The sequence below is a fragment of the Polypterus senegalus genome, chromosome 1 (assembly GCF_016835505.1).
Source record: "Polypterus senegalus isolate Bchr_013 chromosome 1, ASM1683550v1, whole genome shotgun sequence".
NCBI classification, from domain to species: Eukaryota; Metazoa; Chordata; class Cladistia; order Polypteriformes; family Polypteridae; genus Polypterus; species Polypterus senegalus.
In genome coordinates, this window is record NC_053154.1 from 187722619 (window position 1) to 187748570 (window position 25952).

Here is a 25952-nt window from a genome sequence, read left to right on the forward strand (position 1 = left end):
CCAGGGGGTCGAAAACGACCACTTTGGGAACTCCTGCCTTAAATTAATAAACAATATGCGGTTAATTTCAGTGTATTTATAAAGCCTTGTCAGTAATGTGGATCTGAAAAAGAAAGAAAAGATAAACCACACAGGAACAGTAACATTACTTTGACGCTGGGTGCTGCGAGTCTTCAAAACCAAGCGGAGAACTTGCGTACGACAGGTTATGAGGTACTGTGGAAATGTGTATGGCTTTACGCCAAGTGTAGGTTTTATACATCACGATTTGAACATGGAAACGTTCTTACGCAACATTTCTGTGCGTATGCACCGTTTATACATGAGGCCCCTGGTGTTCCATATTTTAAGAACATGGCACTATTTGTGAAGCAGTAGCATTAATATTCAAACTGTAGGTGATTCAGATTATCTGTAATGCAACATTTAATGTGACCCAGCACCAGTCTGTTGACACATTTCATTTAAACGGGAGTGAATGTCACCAGTCTGTAGTCACTGAGCTTTTTTGAAACTAGGTGGCTCTTCCCCCTGCTCGCTTCGCTTGCCCACCCCCGTGTTTGATTTACCGGATATACAATTTATTGTTATTTTCATGGGAATTGTTACATAAGCATTATTTTCACTTTTACTTTAAAAACTTTTGTAAAAACAATACTTTCTCGCAGGACGTATAACGCTTCTCGCATGAAGGGGAGGGGGGGTTAGGGTGGCTGAACGCGTGCAAGGAGAAGTGATCGGATCATCTGATGCGAGTTGGGTGTTTTGCTTGTCGCTTGTCATTGTTTTAAGAGCTGGGAGCAAGTTAAAGTGTCTCTCACAGGTAATCGGATATTAAATTTTAAAAGCTTTTTTTTTCTTTAGAATTGTTTCAATTTCATTATTTAAACTTTTACTTTAAAGCTTCATTGAAAACAATATTTGGAATTACCTTTTCTTCAAGATCACATTGAATTTTGATTCAGTTTTTGGTGACACATTGTGACAATACAACATATAACTGCCCGTGAGAGAATATTGTTTCTCTAATAAATAATCTGGCTTTTTCTAATGTTTGTCCTTGTGTTTTGTTAATTGTCATAGCAAAAGCTATTCTCAAGGGAAACTGTAAACATTTTAATACGAATGGCATATCACAATCTCCTTTGATGTCTAATGTTATTCGCGGAATATATACATTACCTTTCTTGTCGCCTGTTAAAATTTGCATCACTTCTCTGTGATCATAAATATACACCTGACCGAATTGTGTTGTCTTTGAAATTGAACTTGTTGTTGCTTTAACTGTTGCGGGACCACAGATTCTCATAGCGTATAGTCCATTATTGTGTAAATCTACGTTTTGTGCATTGAATGATGCAAAGGGGAAAAGACTTTGTTTTCTGCTCTTTGCCTTTTATTTCTGACCTCTCTTTGTCCTGCTATTTTTTTCAATTACACCTGGTCCTGATGATTAATTTCCTTTTGTTTGTGCTAATGCAATGTTTACAATCTTTTTTTTGATACTGTAGCAACTGATGTAATAAAGTGTCACAAAAGTTTTACTTGAACAATCGCTGACTTCGTAACCCCAAACAAAACTTTCTAGCACCCTCTCCAACCCCTCACCCCCCAGGTCTCGCTCCCTCCCTTACCGCATCAATCAATACCCCACTATCAGTCTTCCATGTTGTACTCTGCCCTCACTCAATTAGACCTTAAAACAAAAAAGGCTTCAACCTGGCTGGGACACTACAATACTTTTGAATTTTACTGCTTTCATATTCTTTACCTTTCTCTGCATGTGTATTGCGCTATTGTTTATTTGAGCCTTTTGAATTCCAATGCTTTCATAATCTCTTATCTGCCTTTTTTCTCTCCATCACTTTTGGGTCTCTTTTCCCCACGCTGCTCTTTCTTCTTTGCTTAGTCGTTGACGTTTCATCTATAACATATTGTCCTTATAGACTTTATATGTGCTGAGAGCACAGGATCTGTGTGTGCTACGTGCCTTTACACGACTGAGTGTTTTGCTGGCCGAGCTCTTATTTGATATTGTTTGCGTCTCGCTGGTCTTTTAAGCGTCTTTCGAGAACTTCAGAGAAGATCACGTCTCGTTGCCCTGCTTTTCCTTTCCAGGATTTTTTTTTATAATAGAGAGACAAGGAAAATTATTGATTTTTTTAAGTCATTGGTTCCCACAGTGATTTTAAAGATGTCGTTGAAAACACCAACTAACTGGTCATCACAGGTTTTAAATTATGCCCTGAAATCAAAGTTACATCCAAATTGGATTATTGGATGTAAACTGAATTACCCAAAAATCTGCCTTATCCACAGAAACAAAGAAATATAACTTTGGTGGGACCACATGCATTCAAGTGGAAAAGATGGTGTTCATGCGATCAATAGGGACATAGAAAATATTAAAAGAGTAAATGTAATCTATTACATTTCTACACTTGCTACAAATTATTTAGATAGTACTCATATATTCAGTTCCCAGCTTATTTCAGTATTGATTTTCAGTCACTCTAATTACCTTCCAAAGACTGTTCTTAAATTTCTTCTACATTTCCATGTCACTGATCTGAAATGTAAGTCTTCAAATGAATTATGAATCTCAAGGTGATCCACAGTTAGTAATTAAGAAATGAATGGGTTATTTTTGTAGACACACAGTCACCCTCACATTTTTTGAAGACTGTTGCTTACTTATCCAGTCCCAAACAGAAATCTGTAAGCATGTCCTTTAGAGGATCAAAACATTTCTGAAGGTTTTCATTACCTCTTTAGTCCAGTAGTGCACCTGTCTTCTTACCTGCTACTCACTCTTCAGACTATGATTGTAAATTGGAAGCAGAATTACTGAGTTGTAGTCTGTCCAAGCTGAAGTTTTTGGTAGTAGTGAGCAGTAAGCATCTTTTATAGTTGGCATCAACAGTACAGAGTAATTGGGATTGTGGAAGAGAGTTGAAAAAGAGAGTGTAGTCTGGGTGAAGTGGGTGGAGAACAGTGTCAGGAGTGATTTGTGACAGACAGGTATCAGTAAAAGTGAAAGTGAAGGTCTACAGGACAGGAGTGAGTCCAATTATGTTATATGGGTTGGAGACGGTGGCACTGACCAGAAAGCAGGAGACAGAGCTGGAGGTGGCAGAGTTAAAGATGTTAAGATTTGCATTGGGTGTAACAAGGATAGATAGATAGATAGATAGATAGATAGATAGATAGATAGATAGATAGATAGATAGATAGATAGATAGATAGATAGATAGATAGATAGATACTTTATTAATCCCAAGGGGAAATTCACATAATCCAGCAGCAGTACATACATACCATATGTTTTGCTGTAGGGATATAGCTAGTTGGAAGATGACTGATTTATCACATGCACATCATATTCCACTGAATAAAAAAAAATCTTTTTTGGCATCATCAAACTTCAAAACTTTCCTCTACAAGTGTACATACATACCATACAAAAAAAAAAATTAAAATAAAGAGTAATAAAAATGCATGTAAAAACAGACAATAACTAAAAGACTAAAGCAAAAGCATACTGCCTCACCAGACTAAAACAAAAAAAATCCTAATAAAATGTCCAAAATGCTCAGAGGAGAGACATGCTAACAGGAATTTAAATGAAAAATAATAACACAGATATCTTAAAAACCATAGCAACATTTTTATAATATTCTAAGCCTAGTTATTCAGGGGCATAGGAAGCTGTCACCTATCTTGGCAGGATCGTACACCACACAGCAATCAATCCTGTGTGAGACACCAGTCCACCACAGGGACCTTTTAAACCCAAACTGGGCCAGCTTAAAACTGCCAATGAATCTACAAAGCCACACATTCTGGGATATGAGACAGAAGCTCGGAAAAGAGCAGGCAGCGCTTCCTAATTTCAGATTAGATATCTCTGAAGCCTACCATCTATTTTGTTTAATTGTCAGGTCTAAAAACATAATCTGTAATTCTACAGAGAGAGATTTAAATGAAACTCGACAGATGGTTGGAGACAGATCAACTTTCATGCTTGACACCCAATTAAAGAATAAAAACCTTAATTGCTTACATCAGGCATGTCAAACTCACTACCATTGGTGGGCCGCTTCGACTGCCATATGTGCATCAGCGGGCTGCACTGTAACAAATACTATTATACAAAGTTACTGTAGCTTTCTTTCCAATACTGAAAACTTTAAAAAATGTAACACTTAAAGTTTAAAGAAAAGCAATTTATTTCCATACACTCTCCGTACAACAGCATACAATTAGAGTCTTAGCCTCTTAGCTAGGTCCTTATATTATTATATTATATTCATTATATTACTGTATATTCATTGCTTATATAGGAGTCTTACAGTGTGAGATCTATTTCTTTTGTCCCGACACTTGGCATCTCTTGTTAGTAACCAATTCGTCAATATCAGGCTTGAAATCTTGTGCAGCTGCAACTTTTATGAGGGATGAAAGGTGCTTGACAGTAAGTCTTGAGCGATGTGGGGTTTTGGTAGCTTTCATTAACGAAAACAATTGCTCACAAAGGTACGGTAAGTGCTTCCAAACATAGACAGCACTCTTGATGCCAACTTACGGATCTGCACATATGAGGGTGGCAGGTAAGCATACAAGCCTGGCACACCAACTTCGTTGTATTTTTCCTTCAGAATAGAATCTGACTGCAGTTCAATCAATTCCATTTGGATATTCTCAGGCACATTCTCAACATTGTAAGAGAACAAGTCCTGTTCGTGTGAACTGAAATCACGAAAACGCTTACTGAATTCATTGCTCAGTAATTCAAGTTGGAAAACAAATCCTCCAAAAATCTAATTTTACTTTACTAAGTTTACTTCAAAGTTTATATTGTAAAATAGGCCGATATGCAAAAAGCCACCTGGCCTACACTAATTGTACAAACTCAGAATCATAAAAATATGTTAATAAACAACTCACCAACTTCTCACATGCACTTCAGATCTTCAGCTGTAGTCTGCACTAACTGTTCATTACAATACTAGCACAAAATTACATAAAACTAGAGCAACAAAATGTGAAAATATGCAAGCTGTTACTACTCGTGATGGTTAGTTCTGCCCAGTGGCCAGTTTCAGCAGCCCAGCCAGTAGTGTAGCCTAGCAGGGGCGGCTCTAGGCTCATGGTGGCCCTGGGCAGAGAAAGAATCGGTGGCCACTTTGCCCGCCAATGTCATTATGGTATCTTATGCATGGCGGATGGCCACGTCCATTGCGGACACTGCATAGCCGCTTCGTGCTCATGACACACTTCTATATGTGCGTGTCCGTAACTTGAAAACCAAGTGGCGGCCCATGATATTCTCATTATGGTAGAACGTTATAATACTACATATAGCTTATTGCTCTGTCTCTAGCGACATTAGTAAAGACAGCGTAATAATTAACAAGAAACACAATGTTTATCAGCCACATTGCCCTCAGCTGTGTCGTTATTTTCTCTTTCTGTATTATATTCAATATATATTGACGTGGCGGCACAGTTTGCACATGCCTAAGGCCGTCCCTGCTGCAGCCTAGCACTTCAGTTGTGATGTTGCGGCTTATTAACTTTGGTCAAGGCTCGTGGCTATACTAGCAGATGACATTTCCGGTACCGTAATGCCATGGGAAAACGCGCTTTTGTCAGAAGGCAGACATGATTCGATCACAAGCGACAGTAATCATTTTGTACAAGTTCAGTGCTAACTAGGATCTGTCATGTGGGCCGCACAGATTTCTGTTGCAGGCCGCATGCGGCCCAGGGGCCGAGTGTTTGACATGCCTGGCTTACATGCTCTGGATAAAGTCATGCCAGGTCATTTTCTAACCCTCTTAATCCTATCCTAGGTAGCATAGTGTGCAAGGCAGGAACAAACCCTGGCCAGGGCGCTCGTCCATCACAGAGCAAACACACACACCCAGGCTAATTTAGCATTGCCAATTCACAAATTCTTTGAACAGTGAAAAGAAACCCATGCATACAGGGGGAAAAAATGCAAACTGCACACAAAGAGGACCTATGACGTGAATGCTGGTCTTCCTGTTGCAAAGCAGCAGTGCTGCCACTCTGTCACCATGCAGCCCTCAGGATGAAGTGAATTTAGAAAATGGATGGATAGATTGCTTATAACATTAGTTATATTTAGCGTAAGACTCCTTCTGAAGTAAGGTCAGCCATGAATCGTTTTGGATAAATGTCAGTTAACTTTGTACAATGGGATGGTACACTTACTGCCAGTTCTTCTTAACACATTCATGTTGTCTGAAAGTTTATCAGTGGACTGTTGTTCTCAAGTCTTGTCACATTTTTTTGTTGGATTCAGATCTTAATGTCTTAGGGGCATTTCATTTCTTTTCTTTTCTAACCAGTTTACTCAGTTCAGGGGAGCAGAATGGGAGGGAGCCTATGCATATTTTCACAGCAGTTTGAGCAAGGTGGAACTTGAACAGAATGCCATCCCATCTCAGGGCACAAGCAGTTACACTTGCTCCTCTGGGGTAAATTTAGAGTTTTTAATGTACCCTAGCTCTTACAGTATGTCTTTGCCTGGGTACTATAGTTTATCTCCCACATCCCAAATATGGTGATGAAAATATTTTTAATTTTCCTAGACCGTCCTATTTCAGAAGGTGTAAAGTACTCCTAAAATTGATGATGTTTTGCTGTAGGGATATAGCTAGTTGGGAGATGACTGATTTATCACATGCACATCATATTCCACTGAATAAAAAAAAATATTTTTTGGCATCATCAAACTTCAACACTTTCCTCTACAAGTGTGCTCTGTCCTCTCAGATCTTTGGCAGATCTGTAAGGCACCATCACAAGTCATTTTACTCAGTAGTGGCTCCATTCCTATCACCCTTGCACATTGACTGTGTTTTGTGGGAAACTTTGATTTGTTAAGTAGACCATATTGTTCCTAAGTCTCATTCTGAGATCTCTGAAGCTCTTTACTTTAAAAGAACCCCCCATGAATTCCCTTTGGCAACATCTGACTGTGGAGAGACAGCCTGAACAATTCCTAAATTAATAATACCTAAAAGATTTTTCAGGATAGTAACTTGTCCTTACATTGCCTCTCTCGGTCTGTTTCATTACCTTATCCTAGGAGTTCTTTCACTGCTCTTTGTTTTTAAAATGTGACCTTTTATCACCTTGAAGGTATTCTGGTCATCTCATAGGACTGTATTAACTAATCCTGTGTCTCATTAAGGTTATTAGAGGCACATTGACTTAATATCTGTTAAACTATGCACTTTACACTTATTATGTTCTTGTACATTGAATGTGTTGAGTGTGTTGTATAGATCAATAGAATAAAGTTTGTATTTAGCACTAGCTAAGCTGTGCTACCCATCTAAGATCAGTTGATATGTAAGTAATCAACATAGACCTCAGCGTTAAGTTTTGCAGTGCACCATGCAGTGTCTGTTATATGTCATTTGGTATGGGATTTGTAAAGCAGTGTTAATGCTTGTGATGACAAATACAATGCATTTTATTGCTACAATTGTCTGTGATGTGCCATCTTTTGGAATGACAAAAGCATAGCAACCAGACAGACACACAGGCAGAAACACAGACACTTATTCTTTTATTAAGGTGGTTGGTGACTTCCCCCTGTTTACCATAGCAGTGGCGTTTTTCCTCCATTTAATACCTACTAGACTTAAGGGCTGTTGTCTAAGAATACTTTTACACTATAAGCGTCAACAACAAAAGCTGAGCAGCATAAAATATTGAGAACAAAGAAAAGGAGTAATATATCACTGTGCTGCCCAGTTGACAGAATTCAGATTGCGAAAACAGGATGAATGGGACCTAACGTATTTTGTTGATTTAAGGACTCTTATGTGAGTACTGAATCCTCTTTATTATAAATCTTCACACTGAGCTAAAGAAAATGTGACTCATATTGGTTACACACACATATAAGATGGGAATTCAAGTGTTTGGAACACCACCAAGTGGCAGTCACTGTCAGTCTAGTATAATTCCTCTGTGGCATGTAGCCTGTATTGTCAGGAATGGACTAACAAAAATGAAAGTCAGGGGATATGCCTTGTGGGCATGGCACAGTCCAGGGAAACATAGGGGGGTCACTTTAGCATATGGGATGTAGGTGAGATGGAATGGTATCAGTCAATTCATGTATCGCCTATAAGATTCATTTTTAGGCAGTCAAAATGGATTTGATTCTAGGGGTTTTATTGTCTCTGTTTTTTCTCTTATTCTCTTACCTTAGCAAATGTTTGCATACAAAAGCCAACGATGTCGGCAGGCCCTGTGCATTGTGGGTGGTATCTTCACCTGTGGTTTTCTCTACCTGCTCTTTTATTGGAAGCCAGAATGGAATGTGTGGGCCAACTGCACCCCCTGCAGCTTGGAGGAGGCTGACGTTGTGCTGCTTAGAACAACGGTAAGTGAGTAATGACTACTTGGACATAGAGATCCAGCAATCTGCTGCCTTAACTTTAACCTCACCAACTTTGCTCTTCTTTCCAGGATGACTTTAAGAGTTACACCCGCAAAGTGGTTCGGTGGGTGTACCTCAGTCCTGGAAGTGACAGAGAGAGGCCTTTATTTCAGGACCAGGGTTCTGTTCTCTATAAAGTCACCATGCATCCAGAGCTGAAGGTAAGAGATTGTCAGTCATTAGGCTGCAAGAGTGCACACATTTTGGCGTTTGCAAACACATGTGTGCTGGTGCATGTTTATGAATTTGTATGTGTGTATATGGATGAGTGTGTTAACTTGGTGTAGGATGGGGCACAAGAGAATTCACATTGGTGACCAGAGAACCCATCCAAAAGCCAGTTTTGATGAAGAGGAGCTACTGGAGCTCTGTGTGATGCTCATGGAGAGGATTCTCTATGTTCTCCAGATTAGGAAAGGTGCCATCTGAGGGCTCTCTGAATCCCAGCTTGTACCAAGTTTGGAAGGATGATAACACACAGTATAGTTCCACCCAATTCTTCCATATGCTTAGTTAATAAAAAAACACTTTTTATATATTTTGGACTCATTTGGTCATGTTATATTGTTAGAGGTTTGTTTGTATGCTGCGTACAGTACATATCCCAGGTAGGGGGCACAGTAGACTTCATTGTGTAAAATGCTGTGCAAGTACAATAGACAGGAATAACAGTACAAGAAAGAGAGTGTTAAGCTACAAGGAGATATGCTTTATTCCTGGAATGATAGAGGGTGGGTGATCCAACAGATTCCAAGGATGACTGATCATCTGCTCTGAAGGAAAGAGAAACTTGTAATGTCAGGCAATGTGCAACTAGGACTTCGGCCTAAAAGGTGCCAGAACTGGGTCTGTAGTTGAGGAGGGCTAACAGAAGGGTACTTTTCAACCGCCTAAACACTGGTACACACAGTTGTCCATTTCAGGGAATGATTGCTAAAAAGCTACCTTGGGAATATGACTCCTTTACGGTCATTTCACTTGGAGTGGGCATGAGGTTTCACTAAGAAACACTTCCCATTGACCCCGGTTGGGGGATTCAAGCTGTCTCCTGTCAAATCATACCTGTGTCTGGAGATGGGAGGCAAGTTTGGCTCCAGGACACATTGGCAGGTGGAAGATGATGAATGACATATGGAGGGGGCTTTATTGCTATTCCATTACATACAAAGAAGTTGCTTCATACTCTGGAAAGCTCAGAGTGGCAGAGTTTATGTCAACTTTATATTCCTTTCTCATTTGTGTTCTGCCATGTGATCCATCTTTCGTTTGTTTAATTGTTATAATAATAGCTTTTTTAAACTTTTTGGATTATTTGATATTATTGTGAATTTCCCCTTGGGATTAATAAAGTATCTATCTATCTATCTATCTATCTATCTATCTATCTATCTATCTATCTATCTATCTATCTATCTATCTATCTATCTATCTATCTATCTATCTAATTTGGTTGTGATTTTATATCACAATGGTACATTCTGCTATTGCAGAGTATGTAAAGGCAAATAACCGCATAAGCTTGCATGTGTGTGTATACCTGTAGATCTAAAAGCTTGTGTTCCCAAATATTTATGCATGTTTACTGATTTAGTTAATTTTTCAGTATGTGCCTGTAGGTATACTGAACATACATACAGTATATGTGGTCCTGCTTGGTTCTGGATTCTGACTTATCTTTGACTTTCAGGTGCGTTATATTGAGGCTCAGAAGTTACGCTATGCCTGGGATCGTATGGAACGCATGTTTGTCAGACTAGGGTGTGTATCTCAAATTTCAACTCACCAACAGTAACTACTAACTAAAAAGTACCAAATCTCTCTAATCCTTACATTAATGCTACATCCCTCAGGGGTCTGGATGATAGCCTGTCCTGCAAAGACATCCACTGGAAATACGGGAAGGGGCTTTGTGAAGAAGAGGAGAATGTCAGGTAGTTGGGGGACCCTGGTTCAATTAAGTTCCTTTTTGAAACACACACACTCATTACAAACTTCATCTTGTAGGAGACTTATTGTGGGACCCAACAGCATCGAGATTCAGATCTCTCCCATCTGGAAGCTGCTGTTTAAAGAGGTAAGTGAAGCATCCATGCACTTGTGAAAGTGTAGAAAGAGTGAGTCGAGTGTGTATAGGTGGTATGTAGTTGTGTCCTCATTTGTTCCTTGCTTGTAAGAACAGTGCTAGGTCGAATTATTCACATTTACATGTTTGAGATTTTTTGCTTGAGTAGATGTGGGAGTGTGGACTTCTGTGCATGCACGTTTTAGCATGTGGGTGAGTACAAATTCTTTATTTAGTAAGTATGAGAATATGCATATGTGTTCATGTGTGTATGTGTACATAATTATGTACTTATAAAAGTGGCTATGTCTGTACATCTGTCTTATGTGTGATTGTGCAAATCTGTAAACAAGTGCACTTTAGTTTGTGTCTGTGAAAGTGTGCATTTGTGTGCATAAGTGAATTGATACATCTGATTATGCCCACTTATGCATCTGTATTTGCCTGTGTGCATAATTGTGAGTGTAATATGAGCCTGGACATATCTTCAGGAATGTACATATTTATGGGTGGATGTATAAAGTTTGGCTGTCTATGTGTAGACGTATACAAGTATATGTGTGTGTGCACTTTTTGTATGTATACAGTATGTGCCTCTGTTTTGCCTGTAGGAGGTGTGTGTGAGTACATATGTGTTTGTCAATGGCTCCTGGACTCCTCACTGCAGCCTTCACTATTGTCTGTTCATCAGATCCTGAATCCCTTCTACGTCTTCCAAGTGTTCAGTGTCTGCCTGTGGTTTTCAGAAGGCTACAATGAGTATGCCATTGCCATCATCATCATGACAGTCATCTCTGTCAGCCTTTCTGTCTATGATGTTCGGCAGGTCAGGGTACTGTTTTGCACTCTTATTGCTCAAGTGCACCGGCCTCCACCCTATTAAACCCCTGTTGTTTGCTTCTTTATCCTTCAGCAATCTGTGAAACTACATAAGCTGGTGGCAGAGCACAACAACATGAATGTCAAAGTCTCCCGCATGGGCACAGGTTGCTTTTCTTGTTTCCTACTGCTTCTGGCTGAAGGTCCTGACATTGTTCTTTAGATGACTCATTTCTGTGTGTCTTGACAGGTTGGGAGGAAATCCCATCAAGCCAGATGGTTCCAGGCGATGTCTTCCAGATTACTGGAAATAAACAGATTCTCTCTTGTGACGCCATACTGCTGTCAGGCAGTTGCATTATTAATGAGAGCATGTTGACTGGTAAGGATCTTGACAGGAAAGACTTTGAACTGGCTGACATGGCTTACTCAATAGGATACTTTTCTTACAGGTGAAAGCATCCCAGTGACTAAGTCAGCTCTTCCTCAGGAGAGTGCATCAGGCCCATGGAAGACCAGCAGTCCTGAAGATTACAAGCGTCACGTGCTGTACTGTGGAACTCAAGTCATCCAGATCAAGGCAGCTGGTGGCACTGCTGTCCAAGCAGTGGTGCTGCGAACAGGTCAGTAGGGCCACAAACATTTGGCTTCCCAAACTACAAGCTTCTAGTCAATAGTTGCTGAGGACAAAACATGTTAGGACATTGGTTTGATTGAGCACTGCTCATCTTTCAGGGTTCACAACAGCAAAGGGAGAACTGGTCCGTTCCATCCTTTACCCCAAGCCCACTGATTTCAAGTTATACAGAGATGCTACCCGCTTCTTAATGTGCCTCATCGCAGTCGCAATGATTGGAATGATCTACTCAGTAATCATCTGGACCATCAATAAGGTACACACATGATGGGTGTGAAGGTGTTCAGAAAGAGGGTCAGCTAGAGAGAGTTAACAAGGTGAGAAGGTGAGGGACAGTGAGAGTAATGAAGCATGTGAGTGACTTAAATTGTGCAAGAGTTAGTAACTGATGGAGTCTTCATTGAGAGTGGATGTGTGTTAGAGAGTACAAGGGGGAGTAAATATGGCAATGCTATCCTGTAGAGGTTGGCACAGGGTCTGTTAATGTCATGCTGACTCTCAATTACTAACAGAACTGAGGGTAACAAGGTCAATATTGTGAGCATGTTGATATGTGGGTAAAAGTATCAGAAAGTGTTTGTACCAGAGTAGTGAGAGAGGAAGATAGAAAATGAGTGAATATGCCAGTTAGGATTTTAAGTGATATTAGGATTAAATTGAGTGTGAATTTTTAAGTAAGATTGAGTCTTAATGATTCAGTTTAACAGGTATGTTTAGCTACATGAGAATTCGTGCATGTAGGTAAGCGTTGTAGGGTAGTTTGAGGGTGCCGCAAAATTAATAGGAGAGTGAGCTTTACTGAGTGAGTGTGTGTTCCTCCAATTTCCTATGTGAGTTAGGAGAGTTGACAATGAAAATAAAAGAACTCAGCAGTATGTCTCCGCATTTAAGGCATATGCAGGAGACATTGTAAAGAAGGCCTTGGATGTAATCACCATTGCAGTTCCCCCTGCCCTTCCTGCTGCCATGACTGTTGGCATCATCTATGCCCAGGGGCGTCTGAAAAAGCGTGGTGTGTTCTGCATAAGTCCCCAGAGGATAAATGTCTGTGGTCAGTTGAACCTAGTGTGTTTTGACAAGGTGAGTATTTTAAATGCATATCCACACACTCAAAGGTGGAATGTTTCTTTTTATATTGACTGATTCAGTTTTTCACATTCAGACAGGGACTCTGACTGAGGATGGACTGGACCTCTGGGCAATAAGTGAGGCAAGGGATCTTGGGTAAGAAAGGGATTTGGAGTAGCCAGAGTCACCTATACTGTGTTCCGAATATGAATTTGTTTAGGGGCCAAGAGCCTTGCAGGAAAGTGATGTTGTTCTTGTACACAAAGTACAACCATGTAACTAGGGGCTGTGGGTATCAACTCTAGACCTCAATAATGATACTTCAGCCAGTTACCCCCATCCTCAAGACGTGAGTCTGCATTGCATTTAGTAAGCTCCCCAAATGGACTGTCTCTTTAAGCTCTTAAATATCCTTATGACATCTGTGAAAGGTGGCAACTCTGTCTGACCCCAAACAAAGATACCATCTTCCAGAATTATTGTTTTTTTATCAAAACATATGAAGGGGATAATCAACAAAAAAACCTTAAAAGTATTATAGCAAAAGCCAAAACAAGCCCTGGCTCTGAAGTGGGACCTCACTTTGCATGTTCAAGTCATTGTCTATCATGTGGTGTGGTGTCTAAAATCTAATGATTCAAGCACCAACCACTCTCCCGCTAACCTCCTGCTCTCTCACTAAATTCAGCCCACACTTACATACCTGTCAACTGCCAATAGTTCACCACTTGAATCCAGGATCAACTGATTATTGGACTTTAAACTTCATTCCAGGGTTGCTTTCACAGTCAGGAATACACTCTGTAAGTCCTGAGGGCATCAGTCCAGGCTTCCTACTGAATGTCTGTTTTGTCTTGACAGGGTCCTAGGTGATCCTATATTCCCCTTTAATACCCTTTATTGTGTAGACCTTAATAAAATGTCTGAAACCCCACCCTTTATCTTTCTTCCTATTCCCTCAGGCAACAAATAGTTGGTTACAAACAAATAAAACCTGGTAATGCTGAATATGTAGTTTGAGGTTGCACAATAGCTTATAGTTACATTTGATTCTTCCTGGTCTGTTCATTGTCTGCACAGGCCCAGGCAGCCTGCCTGTCTTGATAAGGCTGCTGAAACACAGTTGAGTTCTCTTCATGAAGGATTGTCGAGAGAGAGAGGTTTGTCTTCTGGTCAGCTCATTATATGCATAGGCCCAGGGAGCCTACTTGGCTCAATATGGCTACTGAAACAGAGTTGACTTCTCTTCCTGGAGGAATGGCAAGAGACAGATAGAGGTTGTCTTCTCTTCATAGCAATATAGCAGAGAGAAAGCATGTCTTCACAGGTCTCCCTTTTCATTGTCTTTCAGCAGTTTCTGACACATACACCTGAACAGTTCTTGAGTCAATTCACCAATGAAATAGCTCATGTACACCCGCCTTCCCAGTTCCGCTATTTACAGTGTAGGTGTAAAATTCAGTAATGAAACAGCTCATGCCAGCTCAACCTCACCAGTCTAGCATGCTCTGTAGTGTCAAACAAACAAGCAAGAAAGGAAAGAACTAAGCCATAAAACTGGCCCAGATTGCTCTTTCCTTATTAATAAGACTCAGGGAGTAGAAAACTTGTCCAGCTTCTTGACTCTTAACATTAGCATTACAAATAAAGACATACAAGGCTGTCTTAATGCATGGGCATGCTGGACAGTTGCCCAGGGCCCCCGTGAGCATAGGGGCCCCATGCTAATCTATGTAAGTTGTGACTTGCTGAGTGGTTGTGTAGGCAGGTGCCCCAGTGCACTGCTTTGCACGGGGGCCTATAATGCTGTTAAGATGGCCCTGAAGACATACACAACATTTATCAGCTTATATGCTCGATATCATTCATTTTACGCTCCACTATAAGGCCCCAGGTTCACCTTCATCCATGAGCTCCAAATCCTATTTAGAAAAACATGCTAGACACCCTTCATTGTTCCCATGATACCTGCCTTCTGTAATGTCACACAGGGTTCCATAAAGGCCTCTAACTCTGTTTACTTTTTGTCCCTATAAAGTAATTACTTTTAAAGTATGGTTAATCATGTTCCCAGTACCGCCTCCTATTGGCTCTTTAGCTACATTGGAGTGGATTCTTTTTCAGCTGGCCCTACCAACAGGACTGTACAGTTGTGAGTGAACAGCATTGTCTTTTGGCCTCAGTCTTCCTGACGTGTGTCTGTCTTTGTTCTCAGCTTTGCCCCATTGTTGGAATTCCAATCGGATGCTTTCCTTTCTTGGGGTCCCAGCTATGCTGCCATGGCAACCTGCCATTCACTTATTACAATTGATGGTACCATTCAGGGAGACCCACTTGACATCAAAATGTTTGAAGCCACAGGCTGGGTAAGGTTTGTTGCCAATCTGTTGGGTTGGGGGGTACAAAAACAGTAAAGGAATTTTATGAGTACTGTATACCAATGATCTTTATTGATCTTCTGTATTTCTTGCCCAGGTTCTGGATGAAAACACGGAAAAATTTCAAAGCACGCAGAGAGATCCTCTCAGTCTTCTAGTGAAGCCAGGTCCAAGCGTAAGGGTGAGACAGAGATAGAGAGAAAGAAAGTGATTGCATTGGAGCATGTAATTTCTGGTTCTGCCAGCTTTCTAAAATTTGGGAGTTGCATAAGACTGATTACTGCAACTCTTTACCATGTCTCATTTGGTATTGATCTCTTGTTTGAGAAAGTGATATTAGAGAGTGCAAGTGTAAATTAAGTCTCCTGCAGAATCCTTCCAGTCAGAATTAAATACCAAATAAGTCTGAGGCAAAGTGATGCGAGACTGGAACCATGCAGTTGAACAGAGAGGAGCCTGATCCAGAAATTAGAGTAACAACGGGAATTCAGGAATTTAAAATGGGCTGGGAGAAGGGACACAAGAAAGGTCTGAGATAAAGGGATTGCAGCAGAATATAACAGAAAGACAATATGGTGGAATGGCAATAAAACAGACTTGACATGGCTTTGTCTGTTGAACAGTGTCCAGCTACCTTGTGTTTACTGCCGTTATCGTGAAACTTCTGGTCAGTGCCCTACCATCTGTATTGAGTGTCATCATTTACTTTTGTATTGTGCTTATGGGCCTGTGTGCAATTCTACAGTTTCTCTTTGAAAACATGTTTTGTTCTATATTACTTTTATTTGGCAGTGTCCAGCATCCAAATGTATATGGTGATCAGTGTACAGTATACACTGCCATATTGTCGCTGCTTGTCCATTTTCCTGTCAGTTTCCAGTTAAATAATGATTTGTGTTTTACTGTCCCAGTGTTTCATGTGATCATGTCAATTTATGCTGGATTATTGAGTGTTTGTGCTAATGCAGGTCAGTATACTGTTTTCTACAAACCCTGCTAGCATGTTTATTTCTCATGTTTTACTGTACAGTGTTCTCATGTTCCTGAAAGCCTGAGTGCATATTTCTAGCCCCTGCTCTTCTTGGTGCACACTTTTGTACATTCTGTCATTTTCTCTTGTGAACCTGTTAAGCAGCATCCATTTTTCTATCGTTTAGTGCTTTGTAGTATCCTCTGATTAGTATTTATAGGGCTTTTATCTTTTATCATTTAGTGTTTCAGTTGAAAGTGTGTGCTTTTCTTGTCTGTCTAACGCACAGGATCTCATACTGTAATGATACTCCTGATATTAATGAACAGGGCTACAGAGTCACTGTCCAATATACCTTTTCATTGCAGGCACCGGTGGATGGCATTCTAGTTCTCCAGCAGTTTCCATTTTCATCCAGCCTGCAGCGGATGTCTGTGGTGACCCATGTGCTGGACAGTGATGAGCTGATCCTGTACATGAAAGGTGCACCAGAGAAGGTTGCCAGTCTGTGCCAACCAGAGACAGGTACAGTCAGTTGAGTATTCAGAAAAGAGCAGCACTTTTAAGGATTTTTCTCTTGAGCCAGTACCTTAAACGTGGCTTTCCTTCTCCCAGTCCCCTTGTCCTTTTCTTCCCACCTTGCTGCCTATACTCAACAGGGTTTCCGAGTTATTGCTTTGGCATACAGATCACTTGGTTCAACTGGGGACATCAGCCTCCGCAAAATCTCCAGGTAGGGAATAGGTGAGGTCTCTGCTGATTATTCAAATTAATCAGTTAATATCAGACACTGCTTGACCTGGTTGTCTCCATAGAGAGTCAGCCGAAATGAACCTCACCTTCCTAGGACTTCTAATCCTGGAGAATCGTCTGAAAGTCGAAACTGAGCCAGTACTGCGAGAACTAAGGAATGCTCGCATTCGCTCAGTCATGGTTACAGGTACGTGTACCATTTGTTTTCCTGCAGAATGCCATTCCTCTTCTCACTTTCTACTCCCTGTTAGGTGATAACCTTCAAACAGCTGTGACCGTTGCCAAAAATTCTGGTATGGTGCCCAGATCTAGTAAGGTCATCCTGGTGGAAGCTTCTCCTGCTACAGCATCAACACAAGCCTGTGTGTCCTGGAGTTTGGTGGAGGAGCCCAGACAGAACTATGGAGCCATTGTGAGTGGCCTTCCAGTATAGACTAGCCATTACCAGTGCCACATTGTCCCCTGACATTTCCCTGTAATATATTCTGTTCCAGGAAAGCCACATCATTATGGAGCCTATAACTGATTACCATTTTGCCATGACAGGGAAAAGCTATGAGGTGCTGCTGCAACATTTTTACCACCTGGTGCCCAAGGTATGTTAATCTTCAGATTCTGCAACATGAACAATAGAGATAGTTTGCTATTTTTCTTTTTCCTTTTTGTATGTTTCAGTTGCTGCTTAATGGTACAATCTTTGCCCGCATGGCCCCTGGACAGAAGGCGAGTCTTGTAGAGGAGTTCCAAAAGCTTGAGTAAGATAAAAGCTTCCAAAATATAACATAGTGCATTGTAAATTTATGTGCAATATCGGAATTACAAGGGTGCACTCACAAAACTGCCAGTCTCAAACAGGAATGTAGGAGAGCAACACAAAGTAGCATCTTAATAGTGACCATAAAAAGAGGATCTGTCTGGCTACAGTATATGCAGGGGTATTCACTGAGAAAAGCACCCCTATCTTCCTGTCAAAACATGTGTCCATCCTAGAGCAGTGCCTGTCCAGCTGACTGCTGCTTTATCTTCCTGCAGGTATGTGGTGGGAATGTGTGGAGATGGAGCCAATGACTGTGGAGTAAGTGTGTAATATGGCATGACAGATCCTCTTTTCAACCAGGTTTGGCTTGGTCATTAGTAACGGTCAGGTTGCAACATCTTTCAGCATTTTGTGCCTGCTGAGTTTTCCAGACATCTGATTTTGGTGAGTTCTTCTAGCAAAAGTGGCAGGATATAATAGACCAGTGAACTACTCTTGCAGGCTCTGAAGATGGCACATGCAGGCATTTCACTATCAGAACAAGAGGCATCTGTGGCCTCCCCATTTACTTCAAACATCCCCAATATTGAATGTGTTCCACTGCTTATCCGGTAGGTGAAGGGTGAGGAGGGTGGAAACCATATTACTTTGACTAAATCTACCCCATGATGTATTGGTGACAACATTCACTGTTTTCTTCTTCTCTTGCAGGGAGGGCCGTGCTGCCCTGGTCACTTCTTTCTGTGTATTCAAGTACATGGCGCTGTACAGCATGATCCAGTACTTGGGGGTGCTGCTTCTCTATTGGGTGTGTGTCTATGTATGATCATCCCATCATTGTACAGTTATGTGTTACAACTTGCTTCCTATAATGACCATCTCTTGAAATGGTTTATCTTTCCAATGTGATCTCCACCTAATTTCTTCTGTGAACCCAAGATTTTATATTTTTAGGTCCTTTTCTTCCCTATTGACATCTCTGTCACCTCACCTCTTCGCTTTATTGCCATTTCCTACTGCATTACTTCCCTTCCTCACTGACGTTACTTCCTTCGGAGTCATCTTCTCCTGCCACCTATCCCCTTACCTCATTTTTCTCTTACTCCCTTTCCTATTATCTCCTTGTCTTATATAGCAACACCACGCAGCCTGTTTCCTGATATCCCACGTCATCTCCTGAGAACTTCTTTCTTTCCTTTTAATTCAATGTACCATCACATAAGACCTCTCTCTCATTTTATCTTTTACTAGCCATGCCCCGCGGCTCCACCCACACAGTAGTGAAATAGGATAGTGAGGAAGGCCCTGTGGCTCCCCACTCCTGACGTCATGCTTCCCCCTCTCCTTGGCCCGCAGCCTCTGTTTCAGATTAGCATGAATATATCGCTCCTGCAAACGAACTATGATACATAGCTCAATGAGAGAAATTGCAAAATCAACCAGAATGTTCAAACGAATTATAGAAAAAAAACAGATCTAAATCCGTTACGTAGTTCTCTCGTGAAAAGCGGAAAGACAGACAGAAAGATGGACAGAAGTTGGAATTTATATATATAGAGATGACCTCCACTGTTCCTTATTGTGTCATCATGTATGTCTTAAACTTGCTCCTTTCCTGCCAATGGCACGGGATTTTTTCCATCATCATTTGTAATGTCTTCTTCAAGTTGACCTCTTTCTGCTTTTGTTGCTATTGCCCAGTGATGTCCCCTCTGATGCAGTCTTTTTTTTTGCCAAGCCTTACCTTCTTTCCATGACTTCCTTGTGCTACCAGTGGCTCCTCTTTATTTTTCCTAGTTGCCTCCACTCTGTGGGGTTTTACACTTGGTGGTGTAAAATTATTTTTAGTGTATTTAGTGTTTTAATTACTTAACTTTATGTATTACTTACTAGCAGAATACCCGCGCTTTGCAGCGGAGAAGTAGTGTGTTAAAGAAGTTATGAAAAAGAAAAGGAAACATTTTAAAAATAACGTAAGATGATTGTTAATGTAATTGTTTTGTCATTGATATGAGTGTTGTTGTCATATCTATCTATCTATCTATCTATCTATCTATATATATATATATATATATATATATATATATATACAAAATACCCGCGCTTGGCAGCAGAGAAGTAAAAAGAAAAGGAAACATTTTAATAATAACGTAACATGTACATTGTTTTGTCATTATCATGAGTGTTGCTGGCATATATATACACACAGACACACACACACACATATATAAACATATATATACACACATACATATATATATATATATATATATACATATACATATATATACATATACATATAAATATATATATATACAGGCTGGAGCCCGGCCGGGACGCCCAAGAGGACGGAGGAGGGCTTGTGCCTCCTCCAGACCGCGAGGGCGTCCGTCCTGGTTATGTTGGGGGCCTCGGGTGAAGGGCTTGGAAGCCCAGCCCTGTAGGGACCCGCGGCCATGGCAGGCGGCACCCCAGTGCCTGAATATCCCGGGAAGACGATAGGGGACACCCGGACGGCTTCCGGGTGCGCAGCCGGCACTTCCGCCACACTAGGGCGTGGCTACAGAGGAATGCCAGGAAGCAGCTGGAGCACATCCGGGTTCCTATTTAAGGGGCCGCCTCCCTCCAGTCATCGGCAGAAGTCGGGTAGAAGAGGACGGAGCTAGAGGGAGGACTAGAGCGGCCAGGAGAAAGGCACTGGAACTGTGTGGCCTGGACATTGGGGGAATCGGTGCTGGAGGCACTGGGGTTTGTGAGTGCACTGAACTGTGAAAATAGTATAAATAAACGTGTGTTGGGTGAACATAAGATGTCCATCTGTCTGTGTCCGGGCCAGCGTCCACAATATATATACACATATATATACCCACGTATATATACACATATACATATCTACATATATACTGTATATACACATATATATACAAATCTACATATATATATATATATATATATCTACATATATATATTAGGGGTGGGATTCGATTAAAAAAATTAATCCAATTAATTAGAGGCTGTGTAAGAATTAATCTTGATTAATCGTATGTAATCGCACACGTAAATTTGCTCCAAATCACAAATGTTTTTTTTTTAATTTAAAAGGGTTTTAGTGGGCGACAGAATCAAATAATAGAGATGGACATGAATATTGTAAACTCAAGCTGTTTTAATTTCTGAAAAAAAAAATGGTTTTAAACTGCATTTGAATTCAAAACAGAAACAAAAATATCATCCCTGGTTAAAATTGGGCAGACTTAAAAATAAAGTGGTAGTTTAAGTACTTTAAGTACATTTTCACAATGGTATTGTCTTTAAATAATAATAACCAAAATGTCAACATAAAGTGCACTTTTTCTTCTTAAAAAAATAAGTAAGAAACATAAAAGGTAATTTGACCAACTTAATCTTTAAACTCTGAGTAACCTTAGCCAAAATTATTTTGTACATTAGGCTAAAACAGTGTGATCATTGAACATTTTGTAATTAGATGTAATTAGAATTACTAACGGTCACGGAAGTCCAATGATCCCCAGTAAGAGCCACAAAGTCCGCTTTCTGTAATGCATCTTATTTTGCTTGCTTTTCGGTGTGCACAAAACCATGCTTTTATCAAGGCTTTGCTCGGGTAGTCGTTTGAAATGAAATTTTCCTCCGATCAGTCGTAGGAACGCGCTTTATTCCGACTCTAACATTTTTGTAGCTGTGATGTGTGCATCAATGTAATCGATGTACCAGGAAATCATGCATTGACAAAAGTTCCCCTTTGCTTGGAATTGAAAGTTTGATTAAATCGTTATTTTTTAGCAGCGTTATGGAGTACATGCATCAAAGCTTCTCAGCTGTGCTTGTGTTAAGAAAAGTAAACATTTTAAAAATAACGTAGCATGATTCTGCATTAACCGCATATTTTTTCATACGTCCCAAACCAAGGAGATGCGAGGGTAAAATGAATCGGCAAGCGCACGTACATACTTAGTGCATCCCCTCTCGGGAATCGAACCTCGGAGCTAGAGGCGAAGCCTCTACTATTGCGCCATGGCGTGTGACTTGTTTATTTGAGAGTATGTAGATCGGGATATATATATATATTCGCAGCGGAGAAGTAGTGTGTAAAAGAAGTTATGAAAAAGAAAAGGGAACATTTTAAAAATAACGTAACATGACTGTCAATATACAGTAATTGTTTTGTGAGTGTTATTGAGTGTTGCTGTCATCAAGGATTTCATTATCATTATTTCTTTCAATCAGGGTCGTATTTGTACGATGTGTTGTGTTCAAGTTTCACTCCGTGTTTGTCAATCGTTGTAAAGATAAGAGGTTTCATTCATCGATTCGTTTCTTACTGCATCAATAAACAGCTCGTCTTCCTCTTTATCTGAGATGTGACATACTGCATGCACAGGTTTTTTTTTTTTACACTGTCTTCCTTTAGCGGGACATTGACTTTTTCCACCGTGTGCTTTGTTTCCGCAGTAGCTGCACTTATGAATATGTTTGTATGTATCAGACGCTTCATATTGTTTCACTGCCTTCTCAATTATATAATGCATGTTTTCTTCAGCGCTTTTTTGGGGTATTCCTGGTTTTCTACGCACTGCGTTGATAGTCAGTTCACGTGATTACGTGGGAGGCGTGATGATGTCACATGAAACTCCGCCCCCCACGGCTTTCGCGCTCAACTCCATTACAGTAAATGGAGAAAAGTACCTTCCAGTTAAGACCATTACGCTTAGAATTTTCAAAATGATCTGTGGGTTGTCTGTAACCATTCTCACAATCCTGCGCATATGCTGCTCCTGTATTTTTCTTGGCCTGCCAGACCTGCTGGGTTTAACAGCAACTGTGCCTGTGGGCTTCCATTTCCTGATTACATTCCTTACAGTTGAAACCGACAGTTTAAACCTCCGAGATAGCTTTTTGTAGCCTTCCTCTAAACAATAATACTGAACAATCTTTGTTTTCAGATCTTTTGAGAGTTGCTTTGAGGATCCCATGCTGTCTGTCACTCTTCAGAGGAGAGTCAAAGGAAAGCACAACTTGCAATTCATCACCTTAAATACCTTTTCTCATGATTGGACACACCTGTCTATGAAGTTCAAGGCTTAACAAGCTGATCCAACCAATTTGGTGTTGCAAGTAATCAGTATTGAGCAGTTACGGCATTCAAATCAGCAAAATTACGCACAGTCAGTTTTTTTACATTTGATTTAATTTCATACAACTAAATACAGCTTCACTAAAAATCTTTGTTCAGAAAACACCCCAGTACTCAGATGTTCCTAGGAAATGAAAGACATACAATTATCTTTTTTTGTTAAAAGTAGAGTAAATTATTATGCATGCTGAGAGGGGTTCCCAAACCTTTTCATATGGCTGTATACAGAGAGTCATCTTCTGTACGTATTGTATGTGTGTCTCACTTATTTTGTAGCAGTGCCCATCTGTTTAAGAAGCAGGCTGTTTACTTTTAGATTTCAGACTGAGTACGGTAATTCTCACCACCTGTTAGACATTCAATAAATAGAAGGGTCAGCACACTAATTTTTGAGTTTGACCAAAAAAGGTCAAAATTTCTTGGCCAATATAGTAGTCCTTTTACCTTTTCTGGTGTGCGTGTTTTTTTTTTTTTTGTTTTGTTTTTCCTTTAGTATTTTATAGTGTGGCAATGAGAAGGAATACCAGCATCCCAAACCCCACATAGAACTACACACATAGAGACCCAGGTTCAAATCTAGCACTTTTATTTACAATAACATGTACCTTTTGTAGGTCCTTCCCTCAGTGTTGTAGCAGCTCCCACATAACACAGTACTACACTGTAATACTGTCATTCACTCCCTTTGCTGCTTACATTTACCTCCACTTCTCCCAGTGGAGTGTTTTCTGTCTCTGAGCTGAGTGGAGGACTCTCTTTTAACAGCAGACCTGGGAGTATTTCCGGCAATTAATTTATTGACTCCAGGAAGCATTTGTGCGTCAGGCAGGACCACAACAGTCCTTGTATTGTTACTATTCCAGCGCTTCTTTTGGTGACCCCCACAGAACCTGACAGGGCAGGCCCATGGAACCACAAGTGCAGGAGGAGCCACCCAATGTACATGGGACACTCTGCTCATAGCAGGAAGTCAGCCACTCTGCTGTCCTCCTTGGTTACCAAGTCCATCATGGGTGTCACACAGTGGCTGCTAGAACAGTCAAGAGTATGCTACCATCAAAAAAAAATTATTTTAATTAACAAGATACAGTTTTAGTCTTTTTAGTTGCTGTTTTCATTAACAATAATAACCTCGTTCTGTGATCCTCCCTTTCTTCTCATATAAGGTAGAAACTTAAATTCTGGAAAATCCCCATTTACATGTGTGAGTCTACTTATAAAGTTTTCCCTTAGCATACAAATGTACTAAAAATGATTTAACATCATCAACAGAGACCATGAATCAGAAAACAAGCAAGGAGAATGAGTCTCCCAAGGTTGTGCTGCTAAGCTTAGCTTTGTATGTTCAGCTTATCAACATAAATTTGGCAACTTCTGAAAGGCTGAGACAGATTATTTCAACCAGCAAAAGGTATAATGCAATCGCTTGACCATTTGCCTCAGGAAATGTAGCTTTGTGGACTCCTCGACCATTTTCTACTCATGACTACTTGGATGTGTGTGCAAAGCAGAGACATGCACAGGCTAACAGAGTGCATCAAACATGCTCAGACAACAAAATCCTTAACTGGTTTACATGGCCTCACATCTGGGTAATGAGCAGAGAAGTTTATGTGTGTTAATCATTTTCCTCAGAGACCAATATCCCGGTTTCTCTAACTGGAATAGGATTTACATGACATTTTAGATTCTAGGTTTCTGTGAATACCTAGGTTATTAGAAGTGCATGTAAATGCATACATTGTCCCATCTAACTTCTCTGTTTGCCCCTGTTACTTTTTGTATGCCATTATGGTCAATGTTGCCCTTTTAGTCTGATCTTGTCCCCAAATTCTGTTTTCCAGGAACTCAACAGTTTTGGTAATTACCAGTTTCTGTTTGAAGACCTCGCCATCACTACAGTTATTGGAATTACAAGTAAGTATCATAAGGTGCACACTTAAAGGGAGAGTAGAATGATACCAGCATCATTTCTGATTTAAATTATGCTTCTTATTTGTATTCCAGTGAATCTCAACCATGCCTACCCCAAACTGGTGCCCTGGCGGCCCCCTGGTCAGCTCATGTCTCCTCCATTGCTCCTCTCTGTAGTCTTCAATATTTTCCTCAGCCTAGCACTGCAGACATTCGGATTTCTGATGGTGCAGAATCAGGACTGGTACTCAAGGACTAACCTGCTGAGGTGCGTGGTGCTGTGGAAACCATGTTGTTAACAAGGGGAGAGTGTTATCAGTGTGAAATCTTTTTTTTTTGTTGTTTTAGTGGCTGCCCAGTTTGGAATGTCTCCAACACCTCAAGTTTTCTCAGCAATGATGGTTTCCAGAGTTACGAGAACACAACTGTCTGGCTGCTGTCTATCATTAGCTGCATCTCGGTAGCCTTCATTTTCTCCAAGGGAAAGCCTTTCAGGAAGCCCTTATACACAAACTGTGAGTGATATATCTGCTCAAGTTGCCTCTGCCATGGTCAAGACCCAATATTGCTCTAATAACTTCGATTTTATGTTGTAGATATCTTCATGTTGGTGCTGCTAGTTCAACTGGGAGTTTGCATCTTCTTCATCTTTGCAGACATTGCAGGTCTTTATTATGCAATGGATGTGAGTATATGGGCTGTGCCTAAGCAGCCATCTTATTGCTCCTTTAGTACTGTGTTCAGTCTGCCTGAGCCCATCCAGCAGGAGATCCTTGGGTGTGGGTGAACGTGGGTGTTGTCCATTCCTTTACTGCATATGACATTCAACTTTCTCTGTTCACTCACAGATGGTCTGCACTCCAGTCATGTGGAGAGGCTACATTGTAATCATGTTGCTTGTCAACTTCTTGATCTCATTTTTTGTGGAGGTGAGTTTATCTTGATAATTCG

The 25952-nt window shown here is 40.5% G+C and overlaps 1 protein-coding gene across 1 annotated transcript in view; it reads left to right on the forward strand.

Annotated features, from left to right (window-relative positions):
* Positions 1-25952, forward strand: part of LOC120536223 (probable cation-transporting ATPase 13A4) — a 90874-nt gene that overhangs the window by 62643 nt on the left and 2279 nt on the right. Inside the window, exons 2-29 of the mRNA XM_039764558.1 lie at positions 8258-8431; positions 8518-8649; positions 10176-10246; positions 10339-10419; positions 10493-10562; positions 11242-11376; positions 11464-11536; positions 11620-11751; positions 11822-11992; positions 12105-12262; positions 12898-13086; positions 13169-13230; positions 15290-15440; positions 15550-15633; positions 16791-16947; positions 17038-17155; positions 17238-17362; positions 17427-17587; positions 17670-17771; positions 17851-17930; positions 18208-18250; positions 18434-18543; positions 18644-18740; positions 24932-25004; positions 25095-25269; positions 25350-25516; positions 25598-25686; positions 25850-25930. Coding sequence (XP_039620492.1) covers positions 8258-8431; positions 8518-8649; positions 10176-10246; positions 10339-10419; positions 10493-10562; positions 11242-11376; positions 11464-11536; positions 11620-11751; positions 11822-11992; positions 12105-12262; positions 12898-13086; positions 13169-13230; positions 15290-15440; positions 15550-15633; positions 16791-16947; positions 17038-17155; positions 17238-17362; positions 17427-17587; positions 17670-17771; positions 17851-17930; positions 18208-18250; positions 18434-18543; positions 18644-18740; positions 24932-25004; positions 25095-25269; positions 25350-25516; positions 25598-25686; positions 25850-25930 — 3261 coding nt within the window. The remainder of the gene's footprint in view (positions 1-8257; positions 8432-8517; positions 8650-10175; positions 10247-10338; positions 10420-10492; positions 10563-11241; positions 11377-11463; positions 11537-11619; positions 11752-11821; positions 11993-12104; positions 12263-12897; positions 13087-13168; positions 13231-15289; positions 15441-15549; positions 15634-16790; positions 16948-17037; positions 17156-17237; positions 17363-17426; positions 17588-17669; positions 17772-17850; positions 17931-18207; positions 18251-18433; positions 18544-18643; positions 18741-24931; positions 25005-25094; positions 25270-25349; positions 25517-25597; positions 25687-25849; positions 25931-25952) is intronic.